Consider the following 21,009-nt stretch of genomic DNA (forward strand, 5'->3'; position numbering starts at 1 on the left):
ATCCCGACCCCCGGGGCCCGCCGGCCGCCCACCCCGCTGCAGCCGCGCGCCTCGGCCCCGGCCCCTCCTCCGGGGCCCTCCTCCTCCCTCGCCCCGCCCGTGCCGGGGTGGGAGCGGCGGCAGCTGGAAGAGAAGGGATGAGGTCATCCTCTCCCTCGGAGTCAGCTGGTGGAGGAGAGGAAGCGGGAGGAGGGAGCGCGCGCGCGGGGAGGAGAGGAATGTGCAGGTCCGAGGACCGCCGCGGCGGCCGCTGCTGCTCCTGCTGCTGGCGGCGGCGGCGGCTCGGACGGCAGCGGCGGGGCCGGGCGGGCGAGGAGCGCGGGCGGCGGGCAGGGGCGCGCGCGGGGCGCCGCGAGCAGCTTGGCTCGGCGCAGGCAGCCAGGCGGCGCTCCTGCCGGCCCCAGGCGCGCCGCTAGCCCGGCCCAGCGCCCAGCCCGGCGGGCGGCCCAGCGCCCAGCCCAGCGCCCAGCCCAGCGCCCGGCCCAGCGCCCGGCCCAGCGCCCGGCCCAGCGCCCGGCCCGGGGGGCGGCTGGCGGCGGGCGGCGGGCGGCGGGCGGCGGGCGGGCCGGCGCGGGAGCAGGGCAGGAGCCCGAGGAGGGGGAGCCGCGCCGCCCGGGAGGAGAGCCGGGGCGAGGCGAGGTGGTGGCGGGAGGAGGAGACAGCGGGGAAAGGTGTCAGATAAAGGAGGGCTCCCCGCCGCTCCGGAGGCATCATGGCCGCTAAGTCAGACGGGAGGCTGAAAATGAAGAAGGGCAGCGACGTGGCGTTCACCCCGCTGCAGAACTCGGACCTGTCGGGCTCGGTGCAGGGACTGGCGCCGGGCTTGCCGTCGGGGTCGGGGGCCGAGGACGAGGAGGCTGCCGGGGGCGGCTGCTGCCCGGACGGCGGCGGCTGCTCGCGCTGCTGCTGCTGCTGCGCGGGGAGCGGCGGCTCGGGCGGCGGCTCCGGCGGCGGCTCGGGCGGCGGCTCCGGGGTCTCGGGCGGCCCGGGCGGCCCGGGCGGCGGCGGGGCGGGCTCGGCGGCGCTGTGCCTGCGCCTGGGCCGGGAGCGGCGGCGCTACTCGCTGTGGGACTGCCTCTGGATCCTGGCCGCCGTGGCCGTGTACTTCGCGGACGTGGGCACGGACATCTGGCTCGCCGTGGACTACTACTTGCGCGGCCAGCGCTGGTGGTTCGGGCTCACGCTCTTCTTCGTGGTGCTCGGCTCGCTCTCGGTGCAGGTGTTCAGCTTCCGCTGGTTCGTGCACGATTTCAGCACCGAGGACAGCGCCCCGGCCGCAGCCGCCTCCAGCTGCCCGCAGCCCGGAGCCGATTGCAAGACGGCGGCCGGCGGCGGGTCTGCAGCCGCGGAAGGCGAGGCTCGTCCTTCCACGCCGCAAAGGCAAGCGTCCAACGCCAGCAAGAGCAACATCGCCGCCGCCAACAGCGGCAGCAACAGTAGCGGGGCCACCCGGGCCAGCGGCCAGCGCAGGTCTGCGTCCTGCTCCTTCTGCATCTGGCTCCTGCAGTCGCTCATCCACATCTTGCAGCTCGGGCAAATCTGGAGGTACCGTATCAGGGGCGGGGAAGAGGGAGATTTGCTGCTGCTACTACATCCTCGCTGCTTTGCTTTTGCACGGAAATTGTTTAGGGTTGCTCTGGCAGTAGCCCTAGGCACACTCTTTCGGGTTTTTTTTTTTTTTTCTTTCTTTCTTTTTCTTAAACTGGGTGGTTTTGCATTTTTAAGATTTGTGATCAAAACCTGGGGGGGGGGTGTGGGGGGGGAGTGAGAAACAAGGGACAGGCAGCAAAGTGGTTTTGATCAACCCATCCCTTCCGTGTTCTCACTCTGCTTCGCTAGCTTCTCTATGTTTACATGATACCCCCTCCCCATTTTTCGTGATACCGTTTCAGTGAGTAGGAGAGGATTCCTGTCACATCTTCTAAAAATCCTTTTTTATTACGTTGAATTCGAGGTGTGTATTGCAATTTGGATGGCTTCTTTTGTTCCCTATTGCTAATTTTAGTTATATGGGAATTCTTACTGCTGTGAAGTACCCACATTTTACATCTCACCGTTAGAGAAGCACTGCACTCCAAGTAAAAAGCTTAGTAGGGAGACTGCTTGTCTTTTTCTGGAGAACACCTATACCTGTATCTATATAATCTGTATTTTATGATGCACTTTCTGATTATCTTGCAATATCCCCATATTCTGATTTCTCACATAACTAATAACCCTTGGAAAAGGGGTAGTGCATCTTGTAAACTTTAATCGTACTTGGCATCTTCATTGGTTGCTCTGCTACTTGTCATCTGAGCTACCAAGTCTTTTTACACAGATATCACTTCCACTTAGAAACTGGAATACAAGGCTAAACTTGCTGGGCAGAGGGAGCTGCCATTCAAACAGTCACTGCCTAGATTTAGGAATATAATGAAACGGTTTGCTCAGAAATATATTCCACCAACTTTTATATGTTTTTAATAGCTTTATGAAGCAATGTTTTACATCTGCAAAATTTTTTTTGGATTGTAGCACTTAGATGTTGACATTCCGGAGCTTTTTTTGGTTTACAATGACTAATAAGTATGTAGCATAAGTGAAATGAGAAAACTTCTCAGTAAGGGCACCAATGTGGGGCTACATGCTGTCCATTACAATTTCACTTGTCACATGTTTGTGACAAAGGTGTCAGAAATCATCAGCTATGCTGAGGCATCCCGTGTAGAAACAGTTCAGAGAGTTTGTGGAATAGGACTAAAAACTTCTTTTATTCGTGGCGAAGAGTAGTGTTTCCGCTGAGAAGAGCAAATGTGGTTATTTTACAACCTTTCTGGGACCATTGCTTTGTGAAGCAGGGTAAGCATTGCCATAGATGGTGACTTTTCAAATTGTGAAAACTTTTTTTTTTTTTTTCCCAAACAGATACTTTCTGGAAAAATGGTATATGATATGCAGTAGGTCAAATTGATGTTGGAAACCAATGTATTTTGGACTCAAACAACTTTGAAATGTCAGTTAAGTGTGATAGCTGTTATGTTCCATGAGTGACTATTATGAAGACTTAGAAGTTGATGCTCTTATTCAAGTTTGATGAAGAACTCAAATGTCCGTGTTAATTACTGAAATTGTTTAGTGGCTAGGTGCATATGATTAGTAGTTTTAAATGATAATGTGGAAAATGAAGCTTAACATTCCATTTGTTAACTTTTGCAAACTTTATGCAGGATTTGGAAATCACTTCTTTTCAATCACCTTTAAATAATGCAAACACTTCTCAATATATTAATGGAAGAACTATCCATGCTTCCTACAGATTGATACTTTGTGAAAAAGTTGATATCAAGTTGGGTGAACTGAAAAAATACTTTTAATTATCATTAATTAAACAATTAATACTTTTAATTGTTTACTGGACCTTCTAAACCCAATATTTTCCCAATTGGAAATCGACATTTAGTTATCTAAGGACATACAATGCAGAAAGTGATAAATAGTTCGGAAAAGGAAGGACCTAAATACATGTCAGTGAGACCACAGCCACTGGGCCAACCGGCCATATCGACAGGAGGAGGAGGGATGGAAGGTTGCGTGCAGAAGGAAAAGCACACAGAGGCTGTGGGACAAATGCATTAACCAACCCAACCCTTGGAGAAATTGTGGTCCCACGTGACTCCTCTTTGTTAAATATTTCTACAGTGTTTTCCTTAGTGGTTTTGAAGTTTTTCCTGCTAAGGCATGGTTGTCTGGGAGGACGTATTTGTTGAAAATATTTTCAGATCCTAGTCTATGTTATCAGAATAATGTGCTTAATATGTAAGTCTGAATTATCTAATCTAACTGTTCTTGGATTCTAGTTAAGCTATTTGGAGACTAGTGGGGTAACTTGTTGGAAGCATGATCTAAGACCCAGCCTCATTTTCTCTTTAGAAAGTATGTTTAAACAAACAAACAAACAAACAAACTTCAGCCTAATGTAGGACATTGGAAAGGGATCAGAAAGTTCATGGAATTCAGTTGCATTCTGAAATGGTTTCAACTTCTCTGTGTGTGGAATATTGGAATGGAACTTTGGGTAGCAGATGCACCTTTGAGATAATAAGCTGGTGAGATGCAGTTTCACCTCAGATTATTGTATCAAACCATTATCTTAGACCATTAGGATGCTTTAAATTAGGAGCATCCCTCTGCTCCTTCTAGCTTTACTTTTCCAAGCATTATACACAAATGTTGCAGAAACACCGAGATACTGAATGGTTCAAAGCTCAGAGGTCATTTTTCATGTTTTAACATGCTACTTTCTAAGATCAATAAAATAGATTTTAGCTAGGTTGGTAACTGTTCCTTGTATTTCCATGAAATGCTAGTTATTTTAGGTAAGGGCAAGATTCTAAAAGCTTTCTGTAGATACAATCCTTTGAAATAACATCAAAGTGTTTGCTTGTTCAAAATAGCTATTTGGAACATTTTGGGTGAAATCTGAATGTATTTATACCTTTATTACAAATGCAACTGCTGAGAGCAATGATACATGTTCATTTTAATTAAAGTTTACTAATGAGAAATTAATGGCAGCTTTTAAAGTCATAGGATTTGATTCTGAGAAACAGCCGTTTGAAATAATGAAGTGAACTTTTGCTACCATGTGAAAAGAGTAATTATGACTTTAAAGGAAATGTACCTGCAAATGAATACTTACTTTTTTTTTCTTGTTCATTTCATATGATTCCAGAAGTTACTAAGAGGGCACTTCAGCCAGTGGGAATCACAAATAGCCAATTAGAACCGTTTTTAGTCTTCACACTGATAATCAATTATATCTAGATGCCTTCTTCCTTCAGAATTCATGACTCACTCTTAAAATTATACTTTAATTTTTCCTGTGTATGTACATACTTGATTGTCTTCCAAAGGCAAATAGGCATATTGCAAACAATAAGTCAGTGAGTCAATGGATAGTAGAATGGGGGGTATTTTTACTATTTTACTATTTTGATTTTTGTTTTTGAATATCTATCATGAGAGTCATGTGGAGAAGATCTAGTGAAAGACCATTTTGGCTTTTCACATGCTTGATATTCCAAACGGTATGACATGTGTTCCCTTATTCAAATAAATTGGAAAATGGTGGGATAAATGGAGTTAAACAGATCTCTCTACAGCAGGACTTCTCAGAGCCTTTAATAAGCTAGTGTGCAGTTATCGATAACTTTTTAAGGGTACACTTATTAAATACTCTTGTGACAATGTGGCGCACAGGGCACTTTGAGAAACATTTTTCTAAGTCATTCTTAAACCTGGCCAAATAATAATAATAGTAACAACTTTATATAGCACTTAAAAATTTATAAATGTTTCTATACTCTTTATCTCATCTAAATTTTATAGTAACCTAAGAGAAAATCATTAGTATCTCTATATATGAGTAACCTGGCTCAGAGACATTCATTAACTGGCACGAAATTCCCCACCTATTATGTGATACAACTAGGAGTCAAAGCCAAGCCCACCTTACCCTAAAGACTATGCTCTTTCCGGATCAGTTAGCTATCTCCAAATGTCAACTTGGATTATAATGACAACAATTCATGAAAGTGACACTTTACCTCCACCGAGTGTGACAAAGTTGGGGACTTTGCCATTTAGACAGGACAGGAGATCTATCCAGTAACACACCAGTAGTCAACCAGCAGAATAGGGACTGGGGCTCAGCTTGGCTGACCTTAAGGCCAGTGATCTTCTTGCTACACCATGTGGACATGCTGAGCTTATTGCATTAAAACCCAGCTGACTAACACCATCTTGCAGTTGACGATTAAATGACAGAATGCATGTGCACATGTCGGAAGTGCTTTGCAAATGATAAAGAGATTCTAGAGATCAAGAATGGGTAGAGGAAATAGCATCTGGGTTACACCTTCGACTACTGAAAAAGTATTGATTGGGAGTTAGTTCTGAATTCTGATATAGGTCAGGTGGGGTTGATTATCACTTTCCTGTATATTTGTGTTCTCTCTACTGCATATTGATTAATTTATTCATTCAACATATAGTGAGTGCCTACTCTATGCAAGGCACTGTGCTAGTTGACTACACCAAGATGGATAAAATAGGTATTATCTTTCAGGGATTCTACTGTCTGGTGTGGAAGACAGGTAAACAGATCATTTCAATACCAGGAAATAAGTGCTATGATAGAAACAGGAAACCTAGACCATCTTAGTGATTCAGGTGAGACACTGGAGCAGGGGTCATTTGAGGGAAGGTTTGAATGGTGAGAAAATCTGCTGTCTGAATAAAGTGGGGCATTGGCTGCAGATATTTGGATAGGACTTTGTTGAAAGGCACAGTGGTTGTGGTGGGGCAAGAAAGAACAAGGTCTAAGTGTGTGCTTTGAATAGAGAGCAGTTGAGAGATAGAAGCTAGAGATGAGGAGGGAGAATTTGTTGTGTCCGCAATAAAAGGGATCTAGATTTTATTCAGAAGGCATTGAGGAATCCTTGAAGGATTATAAGGCACAGGGAAGGGAGGGATTGTTAACAAAGTATTAAAACATTGTTTTATCTAAAGGAATGTCACAAAGCTGAGTTTCAAGGACATGTCATCAGTTCCTCTCTGATTGTCATGTCTTTCCATTTATTAAAATTCATTGATTTTAAAAGGATCGAATTTGGATGTAATTGGGGTGTATAATAAGTAGGCCCAACAAGGCAGGGGAGTGATTTTTCAGAAAAACACTAAAGTAAAAAAGTTTATTTTCTGCTACTTTTTGAAAGATTTCCCTTAGGATACAGTAGTCTTTGCCTTACTGACATTTAGCTTTCCTGGTCCTTAGAAACTTGTTCTTTCTATTTTTGTAACAGTTTTCAATTTTTTTAGAGGACTTCACTGTCTTTCTTATTTGATCCTTTTGAGGGTCTTTGAGGTAGCACTTCCATTTTGCAAATGTGGAAATTGAGACCAAGAATGTTAAATGTTTCTCTCTTAAGTTCATATAGTTCTTCACTGATTCTAGGCTAGAATTCAGTATTGATGTGGGAGAGAAAAGAAGGCAACACGAGAGATGGTTGATGAGATTGGGGATCATTAGGTAGAAAAGAAGGCGGAGAAGTTCAATGGTGTCTGGTAAGCACTAAGGTTTGTAACAGGGAGGAAGCATTGGACTTTTGTGTAGGCCCTCTGGGACAAGATGCAGAGGAGTTACAGGAGAGATTCTGAATCAATGCAAGGAAGCATATTTTGACTAATCAAAGGCATCCAAAGATCAACTAAGATTCTTTAGAAGCATTGAGTTCCCCATCATTGGAGGGTCTAAGCATAGTTTCAAGAAGTGTAGGTAGAGTTGCCCTGGAAAAAACTTTTAAGGATCACACAGAAGGTTGAACTAAAAGATCATCTTCCAGCCCTGAGATTTTATGACAGTTTCCATCATTACATGCTGCTCCAAATACAGTAGACTAACCTTTGCTTTTTTGTGCATGAAAGAAGTAAGGGTTTTCTTGAAACACTGCAGTTATGTTACTTTGAATCTATTCATTGGTTTATGGACTTGGTGTCTTTACTGGGGCATCACAAATCTATGTAACATCCTTGAGTGCTGGGCTTGGTACTTTAATCTCTGAGTTACCTAATGAATATAAATCCACACAAAACCAGATGGTCCTCTGTGTATTTACTGGAGATTCTGTAGGAGTTGGAATAATTTATGCATAAATCTATATGATCAATATACCTAATTTCAACATCTTTGCAATAACTAATGCAAAAGTTGTATTTTTTTCTGTTCACTTAAACTAGATCCTGCTTCAGAAGGGTGAAAACAAGTGTTATGCTTGTTACATTCTGATGGAATTGCAGACTTCCTTCATAGAGCAGTTAAAAGTAGTATCTATACAAATGGGTGCTATCATTTTTTAACAGTATCCACAAGTCCTTGAGTCAGTAGCTTTGAAGGTCTTTGCTCAGTCACTTACAAAATATTCCTTAATGTTTGAATATCCATGTACACAAACTGCTATTAAATGTGTTCTGTATTTTACAGTTCGAATGAAATTGTCTACTATGATATTACATAGCACCAATCACCAAGTAACAGATAAACAGAATGATACCTTTATATGGACTCACTGCCTAATCCGGTGACTTGCTTTAGAATTTGAATGGTGCACGGACTAGGCCTATGGAAGCAAGACTTAGGGATTAGAATCAGATTTATTATTCTTATGCATTATCAAATATAAGGTGGAGTGTGCTGCTAGTCATGAGAAAATACTTATCAGATGTAATTTTATAAAATAGTTGTAATAGGGAAAAACAAATTCTCTTGGATGACATTGCATAATTCTGACCACCACCAAGTGACTCCCTTCCACCTATCTACTGGTGTCACCGGTAATTGATGGCAAGGCCAGTAGGGAAGAAAGACCACAGGCAAGTCCTTGAGAAGTTATTCTAGTGGTTGTAAAAGTTACATGAATAAGAAAATAGGCTCAGTAAATATTTACTACCTGTGAATGGAGCCCAGGCATTATTCTCTCTTCTTTATGAGAAAGGGGCAGAAATTGTTGCTTGTTTGCTTCTTGAATTTCTAAGGGTACAGTGAATCATAAGGGGTGGTGTTATCTAGAAAAGATACCACTCATTATCCTAAATCTTTTTTATTAGATCACTAGCATTAGAGAAGTGGAGACAAATTTCACAAAGTACTAGTTCTTCTCTGAGAAGGATGCATCCAGAAGCCCAGCTTGACATTCCTATTCTTGCTGATCGAAAAGTCAGGGTCAGATAGCTTTGGGATAGATCTTTTTCACTTAATTCTTACCTACACTTGACTACCTGAGAATATATTTATCTATGGGACAATTTCTGTATTTCTGATGCTTCTATTTGTCTATGCAATGAAGGTTCGTAGCTTCTGCTGTTACTACTACCACTCCCATCAATGCCATAATTCTTATCACCATAAAACAGTAGTTTCATGCCTTATATATGTACAAAACTAATATAGATTATTGATTGCAAAAGCAATGAAAGAAGGGTTAAAATGGAAAAAAGTCAGTCCAGAGATTTTCTAGGCTGAATGACAACATTAGATATTTTCCAACCTTAAGTTGATGGACCAGAGTTAGAGTATCAGTGATGAGCCTTCTTTATAGAGGCAGCTGTCCTTTGGGGAGGTGGACTATGTAAGAAGAGATGAATTGGCTGCCTGGTAGCTCAGACCCCAGGCAGGTCACCTAAGTGCTTTGTTACCTATGTCAGTGTGACAACACAGAATAGCTCCTAGGTCCCCACAAACTTTAAATATTCTTTTGGCTTCCTCCTTCTGAGTCTTAATTTTCTATTGGTGTGATATGATTGGTCAAAAAATAATATTCAGGACCTTCTTTCCCAGGTCCAAAATGTTGGTTTTTCTCTTATTATAAATTCTTTCTATTTGCCTATCCCCAGAGTATACGCACCATGGAGTCTCTGTGTGTTCTTCTAAGGCCACCATTATAGTATTTCTCTGGTTATGTAAGTCAAAGGGGATCTACAAGGGACTTTCCAGAGTTGATAACATTAGAGTCTAATCTCTAGGAACCAATATGATTTCACACATGAGGAGAGAATCTTCAGCTTGTTTGTATAATGTAACTTATTTTGTGTCATTTCTGAATTTTAGTTATAATCAACACTATATTCACAAAAACCCATATCTAAGCATTTGAAGCTGATGTGGAAAGTGCTCCCATATCACTAATTCTAAAATATCTACCATACAGACCTGGGAAGCCAAAATTACCATTTCCATTTCATGTAGTAAGGTATGCACAGCTGGAGTGCTATGATTAGCAAATAAGAACAATGCTTCACGGTCTTAAAAAGAACTATCCATTATGTCAGTGCGAAAGCTGTTGCCAGAGCTAGGTTTGCTTTTAAATTAAAACCTGTCCTGGGTTACACTGTCACTGATTAAATATGCTAGAATTGAATTTAAGCTCTGTACAGAGACGGTCTCCAGACCTGTACTCATTAAGGAATAGGGGGGATATGTTACACTTTGCTAGAACAAGAGAACAGTGCATTAACCTTTCTTGGATAGGAATTACCTCGATCTCTAAGATGTTAGACATCTGTCATGAAGCTGAACAATTTTCAACCCCTTGACGACATTTTAGATATTTGCTTAAAAAAAAAATTTAAGCATCTATTTTAAAATGACCTGAAGTATGTAAAACCATTTTTTTTATCTTCATGATTCATAAGTAGGCTGTTTGAATCAGTTCTACTTCTTTTGTTTAATTTATGCACATGGCCTGTTTTCCTGTCAGGGGAATCCTTTTATATAAACAGGGCAGTGGGCAGTGTGTGGGGTAGGTGAGGATTAGTCAAACAGAAAATCATGCATGTATAGAAAAAGTAGGATCTACAGTGCATATGAGTCTAAAAAGACTTGAGATGACTTTGATTTGGCTTCCCATCAAGTACACTCTATTTAAGGAGGACAAAGTCACCTTTCTGAACCACCAATCTGAGAGATTTCATCCACATAAAAAGCAGTTGGACTTTTTTCTGCAGCTTAGATAATAGTCATGAATAAAGATATGGAAATTCTTTACTTATCAGGTCTTTTTCAGTAGCAGAAAGCCAATAATCAAAACCAAGGTAGCCCTTGGAGCAGTGACCATAACACAATGGTCCTACATTATTTGCATTTTTGGTTTATGGCCTAATCACAGTATCAAGGTGACAATAACAATGAAGAAATGATCCTTCAGAAAAGCAGGGGAAAGGATTTGTAAAAGTGTCTTTATTTTGGTAGATTTGCAGCTCTTTAACTAATTTCCTGCTTTATATATTTTTTTTAATTTCCTGCTTTATAGAAGTAAAATTGATAACAGTTACTTTTTAAAAATGTAGGTCAATTCCTGAAGACTCTCCAAAGCGATTTACAGTACTTGGATCTGTTATTTTAATATAAATTAGGAAGTATGTCCCACAGGGTTTCATATTTCCAGGGGATGTACTATTAGGAGTAATAGTCACAGATATCCTGTAGAAATTTTGTTGATTTGGTGATGGTTGGGTCTGAAACACTGAGTTCTACATAGGAACAGATAATGTGAGGCTATTCTAATGAGGGCACCAGCTCCGCACTGGGCGTGGAGCCTGCTTGAGATCCTCAATCTCTCTCTCTCTCCTCCCCCCCAAATAAATAACTAAATAAGTAAATAAATAAAATAAGGTTGGAATCAAATTAGTGAGGGAGAAAACCTGAAGTTTCTTTTTTTTTTAAGATTTTATTTATTTATTCATGATAGACATAGAGAGAGAGAGAGACAGAGGCAGAGGCAGAGACACAGGCAGAGGGAGAAGCAGGCTCCATGCACTGGGAGCCCAATGTGGGACTCGATCCCGGGACTCCAGGATCGTGCCCTGGGCCAAAGGCAGACGCCAAACCGCTGAGCCACCCAGGGATCCCTGAAAACCTGAAGTTTCTATCAAGAAAGCATGACCAAATGCCCTGGAAACTGTCACTGAGTTCCATTCTCTGATCTGTTCATAGGAGATGAGGGTATTGTAGGTAAGGCATGAATTTATTAGCTTGAGGAAGAAAAAAATATGGCCATGAAAGAAGGCCATGACAGAAATGAACAAAAATGGAGAATTTTGTTCCAGAATCAGAGGGTGAAATTTCAATCCTTACTAGTGTGAATGGGAAAATTGTACTGACATCCATTATAAAACTCATCACAGCAAAGCTGAAAGCAAGGCTTCACTAGCCAGGCTAAGTGAGCTGGTTCTAGGAATGGAGGGGAAAAACTTCAGTTGTGAAAATGTTCAGGTTTAAGTCAACTTGATATTGAGGGCACCAGTGGCATCTATAATTTGGAAGTGTTTGACCTGAGAGCCCTGAGAGTCTGAGATCTGAGAGTCACAGAACAGAAGTAGGGAAGAAGTCAGTGGCCATCACAAATTGGAATATAATGCAAACCTGAGAACCTGAGGGTAGGGCCAGGAACAAACCTGCTAATGGTAAAGGTAAGTGAGTATCTGAGATCAAGTGCATCATGAAAGGAAACTGTAACATCGTGCTTCACAATGTAAATCTAAAGGGACATTTGTGCTTCATTTATGTCCTTATTACATAATTTCTGCCTGGTCAGTTATTGAGAGTAAGGCCTCAGCATGGAGGTCTGGTTCTGATCCCAGGAAGGGGAAGGCAAAGATCTGGGATCATAGGTAGGTTCTCACATTCAACCACTGTTGATATGTGCAAATTCATTAACAGTCTACTGACAAAATCATGACTTGGCCATTATAATCAGTTGCTGAGAATATAATGACAAAAATAAAGACCAGTGATAACCTTTTAATCATGAATGGCACAAACATTTGCTTCAAATCATTGTAAGGAAAGTGTATGAAGAAGAATATACTCTCAAAAGGTTTATCATCTAGGAGAGGAGGCATGTCACATACATACCTCCAAATCTGTCTCTGATGTGTGCTAAAAATGGAGCTATTGCCTTGAGACTCCTTGTAGGTAGGATCTGCAGCCCGCAGCATCCACATCTCTCAGAAGCATCTCAAGAATGCAGAATCTCAGGCTCACCTAGACCCACTGAATCATGACCTACAGTTGAACAAGATCCCCTGAGGATTAGTATGCACACTGAAGTTTGAGAAGCAGGAGAGTAATCCCATTCAACTGAAATGATCAGGGAAGGTTACTCTGAACTGAGTATTAATGGAAAATATGGTTGATCTGGATGTTTTAACTGGCTTTCTTACCAAAGTCAGCTTATTTGCTATGAAAGCAAGGGCTGGTGCTTAGAGGTGGTAACAATGGGCTCTCCTTATAGGCAATGCTATAAGCAAAGATATGAAATCTTTCATCGATGAAGAAAGGGAAAAGTTTTAATAAAATCTTTATTAAAAATCCACTACTTTATAGTTTTGCTGTTCAAAACTGATCTCTAGGAAATTGATGAAGCATATTGATCACCCACCTGTCATAGTTTTATGGTTTTTTAAAAAAGATTAATTATTTGAGAGAGAGAAAAGGCATGCACACATGCATGGGGCAGGGGCAGAGGTCAAGAATCTTCAAGCAGACTCCCTGCTGAGCACGGAGCCCATCAGGGGACTTGATCTCACAATCCATGAGATCATGACCTGAGCCGAAACCAAAAGTCAGACTCTTAACCGACTGAACCACTCAGGCACCCCTCACAATCCTTCAGATGGAGTGGACAAGGTGTGATGAAAAAAGAGAAACAGACATTAAGGAAAGCACTGGATTCAAAGTAAGCAGACAGAGGATAGAGAGAGAGGAGAGGGAGGCAAGGTGACAGTTCCTGCCAAGACATAATGATTGCTGTCTTTGCTCAGAGACTTGGAGCTGGACTGTTAATAGTATTCCTTCCTATTCATAAGTTTCTGAAAAAGCAAGGACTCTTGAGTGTGAGCAAAGGACATTGGGGCAGTGGAGAGAGAAGTCAGGTTCTGGGCATCTGTTACCCCCAGCTTTTAGCCTGATAGCTCAAGCAGCCTCTGTATCTGCCAGGAGAAGGAGAAACAGAAGAAAATGGAACTAGATTTCCAAGACCTCAAGACTAGGCCCCGGTCAGGAATTAGCAAGGTATTTTTATAAAATGATATGGAAAGATTTCTGATGACCAGCCTGTTCCACACAGTTCAACTGCCAGTGACCCCAAGACCGATAGGCAGGCTATGTCATGGGCAGATTACATGCCTTATTATTTGTCATCCTAAGTGAGAACTAGGACGTTCAACATTGTGACAAAATACGTCAGTGTCTGCATTGTAGAATAAGAAGATAATGAGAATGTTGCTTTATTAAATGTATATTCTTGTAAAGGTATTACCAGTTTCCTTAGTTCAAATTGAACAAAATAGAAAAAGAATGACCTTCCCAGAAATGCTTCTTTTCAAAGTAATAGTTTTCTAATTTCCCTTTTGTACAACAGCTGGTGTTGCTATGCTGTCACTTATGTTGCTAGGGCTTCTTCCCCCATCTATGTGCTAGAATGTGATTGTTTCTATCAGTGATCTTAAGTGTTTCCATGGAGAGTTACTAAGTTAATTTTTCTAGGTCTGCACTATCAGTAGGTGTGGTCACCCTGCCAGGCTCTATACCTGTATGGCTTTCCAATATGGTAGCTATGAGCTGCACATGGCTATTGAATGTTTGAAATGTGGCTATTCCCAATCGATGTGTGTCATAAGTGTCAAATATGTTGGGGATTTTGAGGACTTAGTGTGAGGGAAAAAAGAGGGATAATAAACATCTTATTAGTAATATCCATATTGATTATATGTTGAACCAAAAACATTTTAGATATATTGGGTTAAATAAAATATATTGTTAAAATTAATTTCACCTGTTGCTTTTTATACTTCATAAATGTGACCATCAGAAAATTAAGATTACATTTGGGGCTTGTATTATATTTCTGCTCTAGGTAATGTCAGAATTCAGTTCTTGAGAAGTAAGAAGAAAATCCTAAGTGAAGATTTCAAAATACTAAGATAACAATTTACGAGAAGTTACCAGAGAAAGAGCAGTGGGTTGTTTCACTAGGAAGCAGGTTGACTTAATGGATTTTGCAAATAAGGTTACCTGCTGGTAAAAAACTGACTCTTTGGGAGATAAAACCCCTAATGTGAATAAAGCCCATTGTCTTCCCTGCTTTCTGCTTTGCTTAAGGCCTAGTGACATGCTGTGCTTATTTGGTGGTTTAATAAATAGTGTTTGATCATGACAATAAGTACTAAATCTTTGTTAAATGCTGTTGCAGCTTGCCAAGCACATTTACCCATATTAAATTATCCAATCTTCTGTTCAGCCTCTCAAGGCAGGTATTATTATTGTTCTCATTTGAAGATGAACTCACTGAGGTTCAGAGGAGGTAGGAGACCTGGCCAAGTGCACACAGATACTACTAAATAGCACTTACCTGTGCTCACAATCTGACTTCAGTTTCTGCATCTTGTGCTTTGCCCACTATATCTTACTACTCTTTGATTAATCCAAGAGAATCCTTGGGAGGAGTATTTCCTGCCCTTTCAGACTGGCAACTGTGCTCAAACCTAAAATGAGTTCAATTTTACTGTGTCATTCATGGAAATTAGCTAAGACCAGTTTTGAGATTTTGCTCTGACTACCAGGAAAAGGGAGAGACATACCTGATGACAGAGGTCAGATTTGATTCTTGACTCTGCTGTGAACTTCTCAACTATCAAATGGTGGGTGGGAGTTACCTTCGATAATTTGTGAAGTTCGTTTCAGCTCTGTAATTCTGTGAAACCTGGTACCTGCATGGAGCTTATCAACTCTTTTGATACACCTTATTGAATACTCATGTGGAAACCAATATTCATGCTTAATTGACCTGGGCTAGGTTTTTTGATAAATACTCCTGAGATTGATATTTCACACCAAACTTCAAACACAGAGACTATGGATCAGTTTTATCCATAATGTGTCACTTTTATTTGATAACCTACTAATAAAATACATGTTCTTTCCACTGGGAAATGCACGACACTAAAGAATACTAAGTAGATTCCAGCCCCACGTGAATAGTATGTAATTAACCTGTATTTATATCCTCATTTTGTACCCAGTCATGCTTTGCATATGCCAGCGTTCTCCTCCACATATGTTCATGAATTATGAATTCAGCTACAAGCATGCAAGACAGAACCTCTCTGTCAGTCACATCTCTTTCTCTGAGACCAGCAGGATTTATGTCTATGTAACAGGACTTCGAATGCAACTCCTAAGACCTATCTCAGAGGACTAGCACTATAAAAGTCTAGCATATGCAAGTGCTAGAAAATTCATTCTCAAATGCACACAATTCAGAATTTTCAGAATCAGATTCAGCTCCTTTTTATAAAGCCAATTCCAAATGTTTATTCCTAAAAACAAAAATTCCCCTCTGCCTACTTAAAAGATACACCTCTCCAAGTAGATATGATTTGCTTTGGAGGGGCTTACCAACTGCTGTTTGGTCCTTTTTATAGTTTTTTTTTTAAGGGGGGGATCTTTTAGGGTGTGTGTGCAGCATTCAGTGAAAAATATGCAGTATTGTTTTTCTTGATGTTCAAGAGTATCTTTGCAAATGTAGTTTTTACAGAGACACTAAATGATTTCCAGTTTTTTTGATGTTTATGACATTAAATGGATTCTGATTTACTGGATTTTTTTTATCCTAAGTAATATGTTCTAAGAAATACATATATATCTATGTCGTGGTCATTTTTCTCATGATTTTCTTCTATGTACGTACCTGATGATGTGATTATGTAGGTTCGGTTGGAGAGAGCAGAAATAATTTAATAAAACTCAGGTGGTCTGGAGTAAAAATGCCTTCATTCATTTAATAAATATTTATCAGACTTTCACTGAGTGCAGGCTCTGTGCACACCAAGATTCGTGAAAGGCACTCCCTCACTTGAAGGAGTTCACGGTCCTGCAAGAGGGTTTCTCATTTATAATTGTTTATACCTCCAAGGGTAATACGTCATCAATAAAGGCAGGAATAGAATTGTTTGAGAAATGGAGAGGGAGGACCTCTTTCCAGAAGTTTTCACTTGGAAGTGACATTTGAGTAAGAACAAAGAGAGTTGCAACAGAAAGAAAAGAAGGGACAAAGACATCTCATGATGTGCTTGTGTAAAGGGCTGAAATGAGAGATGTGAGGGAAAGACTGTCAACAGATGAGTTTCGAGTGTCAGGTCAAGCTAAAGAGGGTCTCGGTGCTTTCCAGAGGAATCTGGACTTGATTCTGTTGGTGAGTGGAAGCCCAGGGAACACTGTCAGGGATGTATTTTCTAATGGTTACCTTTTATAAAATAGTGTATATATTGGAGAAGAAAGTCTCCTGCTTCAGAGACTTGTTCAGAGGCAGGGAAAAGATGTGAATGAGGGTAGACTTGAAACATATTCAAAACTTGAAAATAATGAGGACTTAAGTGCAATGAAAGCGCTTAAGTGGGCTTGGACAGTTCTCACTGAAGATTCTGATAGTACTGGTAAGAACTCTATTTAATGAGCTATTGGAAAAGGCATAAACATAAACAGAGTTGGGAGCATGTTAAATAAAGATGCTCCGTAAATGCAGACTGGGCAATTAAAAAAGATTTACCAGAGAAAAGCTAAATACAGTATAGTGGATAATTAATGGGCCTTTGACAACTCAGTAATAAGTACCCTGAACTTTTAAAATAGCACATTAACATCTGTGCATGTTGGAAAGAGGGTTTGCATTTACAATCAACACCAGTTAGCTATGAAATTTCCCCACAGAAGTTAATTAGCGATTCCCAGTAAAGGAGCCTGCTGGTTAACCTCCTGAGCCAAAGGTGACCCTCTGCTATTCATTCATGGGTTTCTTACTGAGCCTGAAAGGAGTTTGGTTATAAATTCCCTCTCCTTTTCCTCAGCTCCCTTGGCTCTAGACACTATTTTAGCCCCCTTTTTTTTTTTTTTTTTTTACTATTTTAGCTTTTAATAGGATTTACCTTTCTTAGTTTAGGAAATGAACTTCTGTTCTCTTTGTAAGTAGGGGAACTCTAACCTGGAAAGGCCTCTGTAGGTAAGGGACCATCCCCTGGACTGACTGGGCCACTCATTCTTCATTGGAATGTGGTGAACACTCCACCACCGATGGTACTTGGCTCGGTGACGATTCCTGGGAGGAAGGTACTTTTGAGACTCCACAGACTTCTTTTGTTTCACTACATCTCCACTTAACACACTTAAACAATTTTTTAATTTTTTAGTTCGTAGACTTTATTTTTATTTTCAGGCAGTTTGGGGTCAGAAAAATTGAATGAGAAGTACAGAATTCTTGGGTACTTCCCCTCACCTCCATTCTTCCCTGATACTGACATTATATATTAATATGGTACATTTGATAGAATTTGTGAACCAATACTAATACGTTATCATCGACTAAAGTCTATACGTTAGAGTTTACCCTTTATGTAGTAAATTCGATAGGTTTGACAAATATATAATGGTATCTATCCACCATTACAGTAGAGTACAGAATAGTCTCACTGCCCTAAAAATCACCAGTTTATCCCTGCTCACCCCAGCCCCTGCCAACCACTGATCTTTTTACTCTATCCTTGGTTTTGCCTTTTCCAGAACGCCATGTATTTGGAAACATGCAATAATACATAGGCTTTTCAGATTGGCTTCTTTCACTTACAGTATGCATTTAGGGTTCCTCCTTATGTTTCTGTGACTTGATAATTTATTTCTTTTCAGCACTGAGTGATACTGAAGTGTATGGATGCACCACAATTATTTATTCACCTACTAAAGGATACCCTGGTTGCTTCCAAGTTTTGACAGTTATGAATAAGGCTGCTATAGACATTTGTGTGCAGGTTTTGTGTAGATGCATTTTCAACTCATTTGGGTAAATACCAAGGAGCACAATTGCTGGGGTCATGGGAAGAGCATGTTTCATTTTATAAGAAATTACCAAACCATTTTCTAAGTGATTGTGTTATTTTATATTTCTGTATTAAACAACTTTTGAGTACCTACCATGTGCACAAAATGAGTGAGCCAAGACACAGAATGTTATTCTAGAAAGAATTAAGATATCATGCACTTGTCCAGGTTATAAATAAACTAAAATTTTGGAGTGGTTTACTGATTAGGATCTCTGCTTTATAGCACGCACCACATAATAATTCTTAAATGAGAAACGGGTAAAATAATAAACACTTAAATTATAGTAAAATACTACACAATCCAAAGATGCATTTAAATAGTTTTACAAAATTATTCTGCCTCCGCATCTAGATATTGAGTTCTGGTACCAACTCTGGTTTCACAGGGATGAAAGAAAAACTGTTGGAGCAACACTAGTCTTTTTTTATAATGTACCCTTCAGATTAGTGATCTCCACAGATTTAAAAACTTGCTTAGTTATTATTTCTTGAAAACTGTAACTGTGTGGTAAATGCTTTCTGTTTTTCAGATAAAAAAAAAAACATAGCATGCAGTGCACATACACACACACATACACACACACCCCTTCTGAAATACTTTGGAGTTGTGCCAAAGACTTGAACAATTACCCCGGGGTAGCAGCAGCCTGATTCACTTACTCCTGCTCAGTTTGGCTTTTGCCTCCAATGGACTTGAATGGAAATTGTACACAAATGAATGGTGAAAAATTGGTTTCTCTGCCTCTTAAAAGGCCTTGTCAGAATATTTATTTGAATAGTGATAGTATTAGGTAAGATTGAGCAGAATTACTTTTGTAATTCCTTTTTATTTTTGTAATTCTTAAAAGCAGACAATTGAAATTTTTGTCCTCTTCTGTTCAACTAAAACAACAAATAAGATGAACATGTTAATCCTTTTTGGTCCAAATTATGTAATCAGATAATTTTCTTTTTTCCTCTGCACTGTATAAAAGCAACCTGGGTATCAGTGTCAAATGTCTTTGCATTATGCATAAATATTCATTTCAATACAAGTTCTTAAATTTGTCTCCGTATCTCCACCTTTTTGGGTTTTAAAATTGTATACAAATTTTTGAACTGAAAATTTTACATGGTATGTAAAGACAATTCTAGCAAGACTACCTGGCTAGAAAAGGACACCCAAACTTTACTAAGTGCATTGAATAGCATCAGTCATTCTGTTGAGATCTTTTAGCTTTGAAAAGATTTGAGATGCTTGCTTCTCTGTCTCCACTATAAATGTAAGTTTGTTGATTAGAATGGGATAATTTGTGAGTAGGCAGCGTGTGGGCACTTTTATATTATTTATTTATTTAGTAATTAACAGAGAAATGCTGAAGAATCACTTTCTCCTGTGCCCGAAAGGAAGAACAGTTTTAATCTGATATAGACATGAAAGCCCTGAAATCTACTGAATTAAGAATAAGGATAAGATACAAAAACAAGAGAAAAAGAAATGTTCACGTGAACTCTAGTCTAAATGCTGTGACTTGGAGCAAAGGGCTGTCATTCTTTTCCTCTGTATAAGAAATAATTAAACTTGCAGTCCCCTGAGGCTTTTCCTGTGGTCCCATGGGTCCCCCTAGAGAAGTGAGAGCAAGAAGAACTGGAAGGATGGCAGAGGACAGGAAAGGAAGGTTGTGGATCAGGTGTGTGCAGAAACGCCTCGTGAACTCACTTGGACTGGTGAGTATTTATATACTGGTTTGCACTACAGTCATCTCTCTGGCTGTTGGTTTGCAACCCTCTGGAGCTTCCCAGGTGAAATTCAGAATTGGTCCCTGGAAATGGGGAGCAGGGAGAGATGGGGGAAAAAGAGGCAGACCATTCCAGAGAGGTAGGTGGCAGTTTTAATAAGCAGAGGGAACTTACGTATGTGAGGCTTGTCTTGGGCAGCAGCAAGATAAGTGGGTCCATGTGCCCACTGCCAAATCTTAGAGTTTATATAGACGCCTTAACTGGGTTCGGTTAAGTACGCTGTGAAGGCGTTCTCAGCTCCACATCCTTATCTCAAGGCTCTGTCCTTGAAGCAGCCCCTGGGAGCCAGAAAGACATTCCAGGGAAAGGGACCAGGGTGAGGGGTCTCACCTGGGTCCAGCTCACAGATCAATAGGTGGTCAGGTCTTGCCATAACCTTCTCCAACACTTGCTTATTTCTGAATATGGTTATTCCAAGATTGATGCTTGGTTTTGTCAACCTCACAGTAATTAGTTTCAGTTGTAAATTCTGACCCTTTCTGGAATGTGTGCTTTGTGAAAGCAAAAACAGATTTGTTCTCTGCAGGATCCCCAGCATATAGTATGGTGTCTTGCACCCTGTCATTTAATGTGTATTTGTTGATTAAATGAATAAAATGAAAACCAGCAAATTCTTACAGGATTTTATTTTCATTCCAATGAAAGGTGTATGTAGTCCTTATTTCTATATGTTTTGTATCCTTGTGAATTTAATCCATCAATTAAAACAGTATATGATGCCCAAGATAGCCTCTTTTAGCATGGCTGGAGCCCTCCCTAGTA

At 40.6% G+C, this 21,009-nt stretch overlaps 1 protein-coding gene across 2 annotated transcripts in view; it reads left to right on the forward strand.

The window, feature by feature from the left end:
• Positions 1-213: 213 nt before the first annotated feature.
• Positions 214-21,009, forward strand: part of XKR4 (XK related 4) — a 440,987-nt gene continuing 420,191 nt past the window's right edge. The window contains exon 1 of one of the 2 annotated variants that reach the window (XM_049103769.1): positions 214-1,545. In XM_049103769.1, coding sequence (XP_048959726.1) covers positions 713-1,545 — 833 coding nt within the window. In that variant the 5' untranslated portion in view covers positions 214-712. The remainder of the gene's footprint in view (positions 1,546-21,009) is intronic. The other variant, XR_007407005.1, reaches the window with a different exon arrangement.

The sequence above is a fragment of the Canis lupus genome, chromosome 29, assembly GCF_003254725.2.
Source record: "Canis lupus dingo isolate Sandy chromosome 29, ASM325472v2, whole genome shotgun sequence".
Lineage (NCBI taxonomy): Eukaryota > Metazoa > Chordata > Mammalia > Carnivora > Canidae > Canis > Canis lupus.